Raw genomic sequence first — 14,274 nt, 5'->3', positions numbered from 1 at the left:
TTTTGTTCTCTAGCGCTATTCTTTCTTTGTTTCTTTCTTCTCTCTCCTTTTCTTTTTCCCTGATCTGTATCTCCCGTTCTCTCTCTTTTTCTCTCCTTTTGTGTTCAAGCTGTTTTAATTCTTTTTCATGTTCAAGTTGCATGATCTGTAACTGAATTTTTGCCATTTCTAATGAGTCAGACTGTATCTCAGGCAATTTTAAATACTCAGCTAGCACCATAAGTACCTCTTTTCGTGTGCTCTCAGATAACGCCAAATCTAAAAGCTTCTTCTTAGTCTCTGCTCGTAAGGTACTGCGTGTGACCTTCTTCACCCCACAACACACTCCCTACTTAAACTGATATACCACACCTGAAAAGCAACCACAAATATGCTCACCCCTCACTGTCTTTAAGTTCACTAAGCCAATCCAATCATGAAAGATAGACTTTTAATCCTCAAGCCCCCAAGTTATTACGGGCCAGGATTTAGAGAACCCCAAAGTGTATCATGGATCTCACCTGACCCACAACCTTTAATAGATTTTGGTTAAGGGGAACACAAGGGCACACTCTACAGGTGTGATGCAACAGAGATCTAAAGTACTTTTAAGACAAAACAATGTTCATTATATGAATCCAGTTAACATTTTACAAAACACAGTAAACATCTTAGCAACTATCAACTCAAATACTCCCCCCCCCCCCAAAGAATACATACTCTATAAGTAGCCCTTAATCTTTCCTAGCAACATCCATAAGACAAATACCCTCTTTAACAAAGACAACAGATTTAAATTTTCTACTGAGAGCAGTTATCACTTTTAAATTAGCAAGTGATCTGAAGACATTCCTTTTCATGCAGAGAGAGATCAAAATTACACCTTGTTTGGCTGGATGCAGCTCCAACTCTGAAAACGAAACTAAACACACACTGTAGCTGCCAGCTCAAAAACGAAAGGGAAAGCAGGTAGACAGCCCAGCTCCACCCACACTCTGACATCACTGCAGCTATTTGATAAACACCCATTTCTTAAAGGTACATCCACTACAGCTATTTGATAAACACCTATTCCTTAAAGGTACTCTCACATGACAACATGTAATGATGGTATCAATGTCGATGATCTTTAATGTGTTTAGGGTGGAAGCTGGAGAAGTGGAGCATCGTGGGGTTATCCGTGGGCTTGCGGTAAAGCAAAGTGCTGAGGTGACGCCCTTGATGGAGGTGCGTGTGTCCAAGAATGTCACCGGTTCTGGAGAGTAGTCCATGGTGAATCTGATGGTGGGATGGAACTTCTTAATGTTATTGTGTAGTCGTTTCAGTGATTCTTTGCCGTGGGTCCAAAGGAATAAAAAGTCATTGATGTATCTGGTGTAGAGCGTCGGTTAAAGGTCCTGTGCAGTGAAGAGGTCTTGTTCAAACTTGTACATGAAGATGTTGGCGTATTGAGGTGTGAATTTGGTCCCCATGGCTGTTCCGTGTGGTTGTTCCGTGTGAAGAACGTTTTGTCGAAGGTGAAGACGTTGTGGCCCAGGATGAAATGGATGAGTTGCAGAATTGCGTCTGGAAATTGGCAGTTGTCGGTGTTGAGTACTAAGGCTGTTGCAGCAATGCCGTTGTCATGGGGGATGCTGGTGTAAAGTACCGAGCCGTCCATTGTGACGAGGAATGTTCCTGGTTCAACTGATCCATGGGTGCTGAGTTTCTGTAAGAAGTCCGTTGTGTCGCTCAGAAGCTGGGAGTTCCTTGTATGATGGGTTTCAAGATGCCTTCGATGTAGCCGTTTCTCGGTTAACAGTTTGCCTCTGCTATACATCACCTCGGCTATCTCTCGTGGCTGCCTGCTTTCTCAGTTGGTGAGTCAGTAGGCGGCCAGCCTTTTCCCTGCGTTCATAAAAGGTGCTCCGTGTCTGGCGGAGTTGGTGCATTGCTTTCCTGGTAGATAGCAGGTTAAAGTCCATTTGCAGCATTTTCCTCTCCGCCAGAAGCTCTACGGTTGGGGCCTTGGAATACTTTCTGTCGACCTCAAGAATGGAGGCGATCAGCTGTTGCCTCCCTCAGGTGTGTCTCCTATAGGAAAACTATGTTGGCTTTCAAACTTCTTTGAGCAAAGTCTTTACAGGTCCGTACGGTGCGAAGACTCTGGATCTTTTCACTGGGCCATTAAGACCCCAGACATTGCAGGTCATAATGCTGGTGGGGGGGTTTTGTTCCCCCACTCCTGCGGGATCAACCATACTTGCCTGGTTTCTCTTTGTTAGGGGCCGTCCAAAATGGCCGTGTCACCGTTCTCACCATGAAATTGAGCCCCTGCGCCTTTGTCTAGGGGACACCCAACATGGCTGTCAACTCTGGTTACGCCACGTGGGTGCGCCCCTGCACTCCGAGGATTCCCTTTTGTTGAGGGACCCTCCAAAGTGGCCAATTGCGGCGCCATCTTGTCTCCTCAGCCTGCACCTTACCTGCCAAAGCCAATCCAAAACCAACTATTTTCTTCCCATCCTGTCCCTCCGACCAGCTGCTCCTTCCCTGCCAAGAGGTGTGCTGCGGCCCCCCTTGCTAACTGTCTTCCCGTGCTAGCTATCCCTGCTAGTGTGTAGCCGTTTAGTTATGCCCGCTTTCTCTGCCTAAATCCACACCTGCATTCCCCTGTCCTCGCTCTTTTCTGTGACCCGGTCTTTTCGATCAGAGCGAGACAGCGCAGTCCCGCGCAAACATGTTCACTGTCCAATGAGTCTTTGATTTTTCGCAATCCACCTCTGATCAGTCTTCATCGTTGCCTCGCCTGTCCCTTGTCCAGGCCGCTGGTTCGCACAAATTTGTTTGCATCCGCCGGAGTGTTGAAATAGTGCTCTTTGTTCTGGTACATGACCCAGAGCCTGGCTGGGAACAACATACCAATTTGCGCCCAATTCTTGTACAGAGCCAACTTCGCCTGGTTAAACTCAGCCCTGCGCTTTGCCAGATCTGCCCCAATGTCATGGCAAATTCGAATTTTGTGTCTTTCCCAGTTGCTCGCTTTCGTCTGACGTGCCCACCGCAGGATCCTCTCATGATCCTGATATTGGTGCAGCTTTGCAATGATCGCCCTCGGCTGCTCCCCCGACTTGGGTTTCGGCCTGAGCGACCTGTGTGCCCTTTCGAGCTCTGGGGTGTTGGGGAAGCTGTCTCTCTCACCTAGGTTGCCCAGCATTTGGGCAACATAGCCCGTCAGATCTCTACCCTCTATGCCTCATACCTAGCAGGCCCACAATCCAAATATTCTGTCCTCGGGACCTGTTTTCTTGGTCCTCAACTTTCCCCTTTAAGTTCCCGTGGGCCGCCACCAACGTTTTAACTTCTGCTTCCAGGGCGCCAATCCTGTTGCTCTGGTCCGTCTAGGCTTTCCCAGGTTGTGGATTGTCGTCTCTTGTGTCTCCACTTTCTTCCCCAACCCATTGATTGTCTTTTGTATCATGGCCATCGCCTCTCTCACCGCCACCTGGATTTTGATCCTGATCACCTCTTTTATAGCGGTCAGCTCCTTCATGAGGAGGTTCTTCCATCCGTCTCAAGATAGTGGAGGGGGAGGCTGATGCTCGGGTCGATGGTCTCCATCCTGGGTGGCCGGGGTCCCTTCACCTTGTGGATCCGCCGGCTCGTCTACCTGCTGCTCGTAGCCCTTTCGCCCCCGTAACCCAAACATGTATTGGCCACACTAAATTGCCCTTTAATTGGAAGAAATGAATTGGGTACTCAAAATTTTTTAAAAACAACTTTAAACTAATGAAGGTTGGGGTCGGAGGATCCACAAAAGGATACATTGAAAGCAACAAGGGAAATGCCAAGGTTCTGAGGCAGAACAGTGTTTTGGGTCAAATTAAGCAGCTGGGTCAGGAAGGGACAATGACAGTCAAGCAATTTATACAGTATAAGCAGCTAAGATGATGTCAGGCAAAATTAGAAGAAAGTTAAAGACACTGCATCTGAATGTGTAAAGGCTTTGCAACGAATTGGATGAATTAGGGTGGCACGGTAGCACAGTGGGTAGAACGCAGCGCCAGTGTCCCGGGTTCAATTCTCAGCTTGGGTGACTGTCTGTGCGGAGTCTGCACGTTCTCCCCATGTTTGCGTGGGTTTCCTCCGGATGCTCCGGTTTCCTCCCACAGTCCAAAGATGTGCAGGTTAGGTAGATTGGCTATGCTAAATTGCCCTCATGTCCAATAAAGTGGGGTGAGGTTACTGGGTTACAGGGATAAGGTGTGGGCTTAAGTAGTGTGCTCTTTCCAAGGGCCGGTGCAGACTCAATGGGCTGAATGGCCTCCTTCTGCACTGTAAATTCAATGAAATCTATTGAGAGAGAGAGAGAAATTAATAGGTTTGATCTAATAGCCATTGTGCAGACATTTTTTTAAAATTCATTTACAGAATGTGGGTGTTGCTGGTTAGACCAGCATTTATTATCCATCCTTTGGTGCCCTTCAGAATGTGGTGGTGAGCTGCCTTCTTGAACCGCCGCAGTCCCTAAGCTGCTGCACGGGAGGGAGTTCCAGCATTTTTCCCCAGTGACAGTGAAGGAACAGCGTTGGAACAGCGATATATTTCCAAGTCCGGATGGTGAGTGACTTGGGGGAACTTTCAGATGGTGGGGATCCCAGGTATCTGCTGCCCTTGTCCTTCTGGATGGTAGCAGCCATGGGTTTGGAAGGTGCTGTTTAAGGAACCTTAACGAGTTGCTGCAGTGCATCTTGTAGATGGTACGCGCGGCTGCCACTTTTCGTCGGTGGTGGAGGGTTTGAATGTTTGTGAAAGGGGGAGCATCAAACGGACTGCTTTGTACTGGATGGTGTTGAGCGTCTTGAATGTTGTTGGAGCTGCACTTATACAGGCACGTGGAGAGTATTCCATCACACTCATGGTGGACAGGCTTTGGAGGGGTTAGGAAGTGAGTTACTCGCCGTAGGATTCCTAGCCTATGATCTGCCCTGGTAGCCACAGTATTAATGTGGCTAGTCCAGTTCAGTTTCTGATCAATGGTAACCCCCAGGAATTTGATTGTGGGAGATTCAGCGATGGTAATGCCATCGAATATCATGAGATGATGGTTAGATCCTCTCTTATAGGAGATGGTCATTGCCTGGCACTTGTGTGGCGCGAAGCCTGGATATTGTCCAGGTCTTGCTGCATTTGGACACAGACTGCTTCATTATCTGAGGAGTCGCGAATGGTGCTGATCATTGTGCAGTCATCCGCAAACATCCCCACTTCTGACATGATTGCAAAGAGATCGAGACTGGGAAGTAAGTATTTAGGACTTCATTTCTGGAAGATAAAATGAAAAGGGAGGTGTGGTTTTCATGATATTAAAGATTGGGATAAAGATGGTCGGGAGAAAGGAACTGAGCTCAGTTAATAAAGAAATAGGATCGGTTTGGATGGAGCAAGAAACAGAAATGGGGAGTGACTCCTTCAACTTAAGGTACCAGTGAAACCTGGTGATGTGAAACTCCTATCACCTGCTCTGCTTAATATCAGTCCCTCTGGATATGTATTTGCCACAAATATTGAACAGATGCTTGGAAAAATAAACCAGTTACTCATTTTATGGGTTTTATTTTTCAGACAATGGAGAATCTACTGTGCATCACATTTCTGTTCTTCCAACGGCTTATTTTCAGTAAGTGCTTTTGTCTTCATTCAGGAGCTTTCTGTTAGTATATAATCCACTGTGTGGTTGGTCTCAAAATATGTAGCTGCCCTTAAGCCAATAGTTTTATCTTTAATGGTTATTCATTGATTTCATCACAAATGTTCTTTTACCAGTAACTTGGTGCCCAACAATATCACAAAGGATAACTGTCTGCGGGTGTGTCTCTTCCATTGTCCTCCCTACTTGCCTGTTCAGTCTTCATTTATTCCTTTTTTATTACTTTGGCTATTTTTACTTTGGACGGGATTTGCCAGCAGTTCGTGCTGACGTTGAATTCTCCACTGTGGATTCCCCGGTGGAGGAGGGTGGGAACAACGGGAAGCCCCATTGACAGTGGCGGGGCGAGAAGATCCCGCCCCTAGCCAATGGCAGGCCGTCTCTGCCTTTTATATCTAAATAATTGGACCAGTTCCAATAATCCTTTCATTCTGTTTCTGCGTTAAACATTATCTAATGAAGACTGTGAATAGGAATCTAAGAAAAATAGTTAGTAAGAACGTAGTGTAAATGCAACTTGAACGGTGGAACTATAGGTTAAAAGGTTAAACACAAGTTTGGAAGGAACTTGCATTTATATAGCAATGTACCACTTATTTTCAGAAATCCCAAATCCTGAAAGCCAAAGAGTTTTAAAGTGCAATCACTGCTCTCATGTGGACAAATGTGGCAGTCAATTTGTGCATGGCAAGATCCCACAAACTGTCTATGATGTGAATGATCAGTTAATGATACTCACAATGGTGTCGTTTGAAAGAGGAACATTGATTAAGCGAGCAGTGAACTCCCTGGGCTGAATTTCATACTCTCCCTCTGGGGGTTTATAGGCAGGGGTGAGCAAGAAATAGCACAGATAGGCTTCCCGCTGGGTTTATACCTGCCCTGACCTCGCAGCAATTTTACGCTAAGGCAGGCAAAAGCTCAGATGGGCTGCCCATCTATGTCCTAATTAAGGCTGTTAAATGACCAATTATTATTTTTTAAAGTTCAGATTACCCACTATTTTTTTTACAATTAAGGGGTAATTTGGCATGGCCAATTCACCTAGACTGCAGGCGGGGGAGGGGGGGGGGGCGCTCCAACAGAGACTCTTGTTTAACTTTGGGTGTCCCACCCCCACTCCTGTTTTAAGGTCCAATGTCCTCCCTCCCCACCCCGCCCCCTCCATCGATATCTCTGTCCCCCATTACCCAGTCACCTTTTACCCAGCTCCCAACCCGTCATGCTTCCTGTGTCTTCTAGAATCAAGCAGAATCTCTATGGTTCCTCCATGTTTGCCATTAAAATTATGTATTTTTTATGTCCTGTATTTTCATTAGGTGAGGGATCTTTCTCTCAGGTTAATGGAGTCTTGGGTACAGACATATCACTGCCCTGCACCTTTCCTGTTGCAGTCAATTTCAATCTGCAGGATCTTGTCATTACCTGGCAGCGAACAGCCGGTTCAATTGTGGTTCACAGCTTCTACAGTGAGGAAAATCATCCAGAGTATCAAGACTCAGCATTCAAGGGACGGACCAAGCTATTTCCCCAAGAATTCCCCATAGGGAATGCTGCTGTCAGACTGAAAGGAGCAACTATGTCAGATCAGGGGAACTACACCTGCTACGTGATTCAAGAGGATGGAAAAGGCTACATTGAGCATTCGGTGGAACTAGAATTGTATGGTGAGCGCATCAATATCTCCCAGCAGTAGATAGATCAAAGAATAATCAACATTTTATTGTGGGAATTGTGCTTAGTTAGAGACTCCTGATCATCATCTGGAAAGTGCTGCAAAATGTTGATATATTTAAAAGTTACTGTGAATGAGGAAGATTCAAGTGAATAGAGCTTGTGAGGTGTGTAGGATGAATATATTGAGCCACTTTTATGCTTTGCAGATGGTGAATGTCATAACCCACACAGGACCTAGGAAGTGGCAATAATTAAACACTCCGTGAACCTCGCCGAATACGATCTCCCTCGTTGAAGTGGACAGGGAACCTAAACCATGTATAGTTATCTTCTGTGTAAAGTTGGGTCGTTTGGGTACCAGCAGGAGAGACCCAATTGGGATCTTTCGTGCTGTGTAAATAATAGCGTAATAAACCTTTATTTCCTTTTAACAACTCGGTATGGACTCCTTCATGGTCTAAAAAACTGATGACAAGGACTCAACTAGTTTGCTGTTGACGCTGCTACTCTGTCGGTTAAGCTGCCTCTGCCTGATCATCAACTGTGAGGTGTTCACCAGAATGTGCCCCAGAAGTCTGACCACTATCGTTGCCACCGAAGTGTTGTGTCTGTGCGCTGGTAGAAGGTGGGGATGACAGCTGTGCAGCAAAAATGGTGGCATTCTTGGAGCTTTTCTCTGAGGTGTTCTCTTGGGAGGCAAGGTGGGGGGGGACCATAACAGATGGGCCGACACCGTTGACTGCTGGTCCTGCGGGAGAATGGACATGTGGTCAGTGTATGGTATTAACTCGCGTTTGACCAGCCATCTGGGTGGGGGCCGGTGGATCCTCACCTCTGCGCCGTACGTCAACTTCTACATCAAGACAGATCTATCCTCGGCCACACCCGCAGCCTCCAGGGCCCATTCCTCATCGGAGGTGAGGACTCTGATTCCAGCATGCTGCTGCCCGTCTGGACCCTCTCCCATTGGTTGTGGGGCAATGTCTCCAGCAGGGACACAGAGGCACATGGGTGGCACTGCTGGACATGGGTGTGCTGCGGCACGCAGTGGTGTTGGGCGGGGGTGGGGCTAGGCACATTCTCTTGGCAGGGGTGGTGATTCCAGTGCCAACTCACCCGAGCTGCATGGTGGAGATTGTTGACCTTCTTGTGGCACTGGTGCCGGTCCTCTGGGTCACACTTCCCAAGCTGACGGCCGCTGCCACTGCCTCACAAGCGGCACCGATTGCCCTGTGGCTGACCCTCCGAGACCCTCCGGTGGGCAGGGCATCCCATCTGACCTCAACTGCTTCAAGTAATCTGCCCAGATCTGCAAACCTGAATTGTAGGGCTGGTTGTCTCTGTGGCATGGCTGTGAGCTGTGTGGGGTCGGCTTGCAGGATCAGTAAGTACTGCTCACCCTTGTTAGCAGGGGGCTGGTGAGCACGGTCCCGGCGAATCAGCTGGTGGGACCATCATTTGCGGCGTGAAGCTCATGGGGCCTAGTTAAGTGGACCAATTAACGTTTTACAGTGATGACGGCTGAGCGTTGGAAAGCTGACAGCAGTTCCTGCTCGCTACCACACTGAGAAACCTTTTTGTAAAATTGGGTCCTATATCTCAATATCAGACCTATAAACCTAGGAGATTGATTAGCAGAGCACATAGCTTTTTGGGTGAAGTCCTCAGAGCTTTTTTTGAATAGATGTTGCTCGAGTGTTAGTAAAGGCTGAACGATAACCAAGAAAGTCTTGCCTCCTTAATGAGTTCTGCAGACATTTGAAGTGGCAAACAATTCTTTTGTGAGGTTCCAGGGGTACGAGGCAGGGCTGCCCAATGTCGCCGTTGCTGTTTGTGCTGGCCATGGAGCAATTGGCGATGGCTCTTCAGGGCTTGGCGGAGTGGCAGGGGGATAATGAGGGTACAGAGGGAGCACGGGTGTCATTCTATGCCGATGGCCTCTTGCAGTATGTTTCGGATCCGTTGGAGAGTATGGGATGGATTATGGGCCTTTGGGAGGTTTGGAGGGTTCTCTGGGTACAAGCTGAATGTAGGGAAAAACGAGGTATTCCCAGTGAATGAGCTGGCACAACGGGCTAATGTAGGGGAAATGCCATTTACGGTAGCGAGGGATAGGTTTAGGTATTTAAGGATTCAGGTAGCGAGGGAATGGACGGGACTCCATAAGTGGAACTTAACGAAGCTGGTGGAGGAGACCAGGGACGATCTTAGGAGGTGGGATACACTGCACTCAACGTTGGCAGGGGGGGTCCAAGTGGTGAAAATGAATATTCTGCTGAGGTTCTTGTTTATCTTTCAGGCTCTCCCGATCTTTATACCAAAGGTCTTTTTTCAGAAAGTGGACACTATCATCTCGGACTTTGTATGGGTGGGGAAGGTGCCGAGGGTGGGGAGGACCCTGCTACAGAGGCAGAGGCAGCAGGGGGGTTGGTGTTGCCGAACTTATTATTGGGTGGCAAATGTGGACAAGGTTCGGCGGTTTGGGAAGGAGAAGGGGTAGAGTGGGTTAGGATGGAGGAGGAATCTTGTAAGGGATCTAGTTTGAGGGCTATGGTGACGGCAGCATTGCCAATGGCTCCAAGTAGGTATTCAGGGAGCCCAGTAGTGCAGTCCATGGTGAAGATATAAAATCAGCTGAGGAGGCATTTTCGGATGGAAGGGGTGTTGGCGCTAACGCCGCTGTGCGAGAATCATGGGTTTGAGCCAGGGGGGGGCTGGATAGTGTATATAGGAGGTGGAGGGAAGTGGGGCTGGTCAAGGTGAGGGATCTACATTTGGAGGAATGGTTCGCCAGTCTGGAGGGGCTAAGGGAGAGGGTAGAGTTGCCGAGGGGTAGTGAGTTCAGGTATCTGCAGGTTAGAGACTTTGCACGAAAGGTCTGGAGGCGGTTGCCGGGATTCACCCTGCTGGAGCAACTGCTGCTTCCGGATGTGGAAGGGGGGGAGACATATTGGGGATATATACAAGTGGCTGGGGGAGCAGGGAGGCGAGCGAGTGGTGAAGATCAAGGAGAAATGGGAAGCGGAGTTGGGAGGGGAGATCAATTGGGGAGTATGGAATGAGGCACTGGGAAGGGTAAACGGGACTTCATGTGCAAGGATGAGTCTGATACAGTTTAAGGTGGTGCACAGGGTGCATATGACTCGGGCAAGAATGAGTGGGTTCTTTCAGGGGGTAGCAGATGAGTGTGAGAGGTGTGGGCAGGGGCCAACGAATCACATGCACATGTTTTGGGGATGCGAAAAATTGGGAAGATTCTGGGCGGGAGTGTTCGCGGTCTTAGCCAGGATAGTGGAGGAGGAGGTGGACCCGGACCCTTTGGTGGCGATATTTGGGGTTTCAGAAAACCCGGAGTTCAAGGAGAGGAGGAAGGCCAATGTCATAGCCTTCGCCTCTCTGATTGCACGGCAGCAAAGTTTGCGGGAGTGACGGTCGGCATTGCCACCGGGTGTAGCGGCATGGTTGGGTGACCAGTACGACTTCTTGCGGTTAGAGAAGATAAAGTATGAGTTAAGGGGCTCAGCCGGGGAGTTTGAGAAAAGGTGGGGAAGTTTGTGACCGTGTTTGAGGAGCTATTTGTCGCAGGGGGGTGGGTGATGGGGAGGGGGGGTGAAAAAGGGGAAAAATCTGTACAGACTATATAGTTGATTGTTGGGAAGTATGTTTCCTGGGGTGTTTATTTGCTGTAACCTGCTTTGATACATGTTTGTAATAAAGGGGCTGGTTTAGCACACTGGGCTAAATCGCTGGCTTTGAAAGCAGACCAAGGCAGGCCAGCAGCACGGTTCAATTCCCGGACCAGCCTCCCCGAACAGGTGCCGGAATGTGGTGACTAGGCCACTTCATTGAAGCCTACTCATGACAAGAAGCGATTTTCATTTCATTTCATTTCAAATACATTTTTTTAAAAGCCTCACGGCGCCGCGGTCCCAGGTTCTATCCCAGCTCTGGGTCACTGTCTATTTGGAGTTTGCGCATTCTCCCCGTGTTTGTGTGGATTTCGCCCCCTCAACCCAAAAAAAAGATGTGCAGGGTAGGTGGATTGGTCATGCTAAAATTGACCCATCATTGGAAAAAAATGAATTGGTTACTCTAAATTTATATAAAAGAAAACAAGGTGACATCTTGCTCGAAACACCAACTAATTTGGTATTTCAGCTTCACGGCAGCCGTTATTTTGATATGTATTCTCCAAAATGAACATATTACGAAATCAAACCGTCACCATGGTCACATCAGGGGACAGTTAATGCCTGGACACGCTGCTAAAAATAGTTCATTTCACAGATAGACTGAGTGATCTTTGTATGTCAATTCTTAATGGAGTCATTTAACCTTAATGTCCTGCTTTTCCATATATCCTAGAAAAACCACTGGTTCCTGGAACTGATGATAAAAATCCAGCTCTGGAAAAGATAATGCCAGAATTTTCAATAGGAATCTCAGTTGGAACTCTGATCGCTTTAATTGTAGTCGGAGTTGGACTTTACAGAAAGCAAAAGAAGTCACAATATCATGACGAGGGTGAGTAAAGTGTTTAGAAATGTTAGGCATTTACCATGTGACTTGGATAAACATAAATACAAATTTGATACAAATTTTCTGCAACAACTGAATTACAAAATTCAGTGGAAATTTTCTTGAATATTTACGGTTACGGTTTCTTCACATGGAAGTGAATTTGCTGCTTTTTATCTCACTTCTATTCTGGTTACACCTAAAAACTACAGATGAGATCCTCAGGGACTACACGCTTGTGGGATCTTCTGGTCCCGCCGCCGACGCAGCCCCGCTGAGGGTTTCCCAGCAACGTGGGGTGGATTCAGTGGGAAATCCCATTAATAACTGTGGGACCAGAAGATCCAGCCCACAGCGGGCCACCTCCCGCTGCCGAGAAACACACCACGTGGGAGATCAGAGAAACTCATCCTATGTTGTTGTGTAGATATTAAAATGAGTGTTGGGGCAAGATGTGTGATGTGATTAAGTTCTGTAAATGTATGATCTGTGATGTGATTGTTAACTTATACTAAGTCTAACTTAACTTGCATTTATACTACCAGCATAGCTTTAACAAGAAGTAGTCTTGCTTTGGACCAGCATTAATAGATTGTGAGTTAAAAGCTTCCAAATTTCCACTTATGGCATTGACCCCATGGCACTGGAATTGCACATTTAAAGAAATATCCCCCGAGTGTTAAGTCAAGAGTCAGGGGTTGAATTACTGATTTTTGAGAGGCCCTTCTCCAGGGCAAGCTTCACTGTGGGCTCGATTCAGCTCCTAACACCAGAACTGTGATACGTCTTAATATCAGTAAGAATGACACTGATGCTCAGTTTGTGTATGAATAGAGCTTGAAACGGCTTCGGACTCACTGAGCAACAAACTGTTACACAATAAAGGTCACAGAACCACTGAGCAACAAGCGGTTACACAATAAAGATCACAACTACTGCTTCACAACGTCCTTGTATTCTCAATCATTGACTGCGACTTGTGGGAAATCTTGTCAGATTTGTTGTAATTTAATCTAATAATATTCTGTACAGGATTAAGTTTTATATACAGTGGCTTGAAATTTTAGTCCCCAGTGGGGGTTAGCACTGAGGTATGTGGGAGTGAGCACTGAGGTAGGTGGGAGTGAGCACTGGCCAGCATGCCAGTCTTCCAGCACCATCCCACAACCCAACAGCAGCCGGGCAGGTCAGCCTCCATAGAGGCCTTCCCCGCCTGCCTCGCTTAGAGGCTTTCTCCGCCTGCCTAGCTTCAGATGCAGCCAGGGGTTGTCCTTTAGTGATTTCTCCTCACACCCCACAATGGTGACCTGACTGCTACGGGTTTTTTATAAATGAACTACTAGACGTTGGAGAGAGAGGGCACATCCATCTTTGGACCCCTAACCTTCAGTTACTAGAAAGGTCAGACTGCTGTTTCCGGCATGGTAGAGGGCTTCCTATTGACTTTCCAGCTCTTGGGGCCTACCATGCATCCTTAATTGGATGGTGACCATATCCTCTGGCCTTTCATTGGCCAATTCAGGGAAAATCACACCTGATTGACTGTTCCCGGACATTGCCGACCTCTGACTGTGTTTGACCCTGACTGCCAGATCCCTAATATGGTGAATTTGGGTTTTCAGAAGACTTTTGAAAAGGTCCCACGGGCAGCACGGTGGCGCAGTGGGTTAGCCCTGCAGCCTCACGGCGCTGAGGTCCCAGTTTAGATCCCGGCTCTGTGTCACTGTCTGTGTGGAGTTTGCACATTCTCCCCGTGTTTGCGTGGGTTTCGCCCCCAGAATCCAAAGATGTGCAGGGTAGGTGGATTGGCCATGCTAAGTTGCCCCTTAATTGGAAAAAATGAATTGGGTTCACTAAATTTATATATAAAAAAAAGAAAAGGTCCCACATAGGAGATTAGGACACAAAATTAGAACCCATGGGTTTTGGAGTATTATACTGGCATGGATTGAGAACTGGCTAATGCACAGAAAACAGAGAGTAGGAATAAATGGGTTATTCTCAGGATTGCAGGTTGTGACTAGTGAGCTACCTCAAAGGATCAGTGTTTGGGCCCTGTTTTTCGCAATCTACATTTGGATATGTGGACCAAATGCAGTATTTCAAAGTTTGCTGATGACATAAAACTAGATGGGAATATGAATCTTGAGGATGATTTAAAGAGGCTTCAAAGGAAATTTAGACAGACAAAGTGGCCCAAAACATGGCAGAAAGAATATAATGTGAAAAAATGTGAAGTTATCCACTTTCATATGGAAAACAGAAATGCAGAGTATTTCTTAAATGCTGAGGGATTGGGAAGTGTTCAAAGCACCTGGGTGTCCTTGTTCCTAAGTCACTGAAAACTAACATGCCGTGCAGCAAGCAAGTAAGAAAGCAAATGATATGTTGACCTCTGTTGTAACATGATT

The 14,274-nt window shown here is 47.2% G+C and overlaps 1 protein-coding gene across 5 annotated transcripts in view; it reads left to right on the top strand.

Moving 5' to 3' along the window:
* The window catches only part of LOC140387886 (protein NLRC3-like), a 98,775-nt gene that overhangs the window by 18,300 nt on the left and 66,201 nt on the right, over positions 1-14,274 (top strand). For 2 of the 5 annotated variants that reach the window (XM_072471173.1, XM_072471169.1), the window contains exons 1-4: positions 1,186-1,206; positions 5,584-5,638; positions 6,988-7,335; positions 11,711-11,869. In XM_072471173.1, coding sequence (XP_072327274.1) covers positions 1,201-1,206; positions 5,584-5,638; positions 6,988-7,335; positions 11,711-11,869 — 568 coding nt within the window. In that variant the 5' untranslated portion in view covers positions 1,186-1,200. Of the gene's footprint in view, positions 1-1,185; positions 1,207-4,434; positions 4,579-5,583; positions 5,639-6,987; positions 7,336-11,710; positions 11,870-14,274 lie in introns of those variants that run through there. The other 3 variants (XM_072471170.1, XM_072471171.1, XM_072471172.1) reach the window with 3 other exon arrangements.

The sequence above is a fragment of the Scyliorhinus torazame genome, chromosome 13, assembly GCF_047496885.1.
Source record: "Scyliorhinus torazame isolate Kashiwa2021f chromosome 13, sScyTor2.1, whole genome shotgun sequence".
Classification (NCBI taxonomy): Eukaryota; Metazoa; Chordata; class Chondrichthyes; order Carcharhiniformes; family Scyliorhinidae; genus Scyliorhinus; species Scyliorhinus torazame.
The sequence above is the reverse complement of the archived record's forward strand: the minus strand, read 5'-3'. Positions and strand labels throughout refer to the sequence as shown.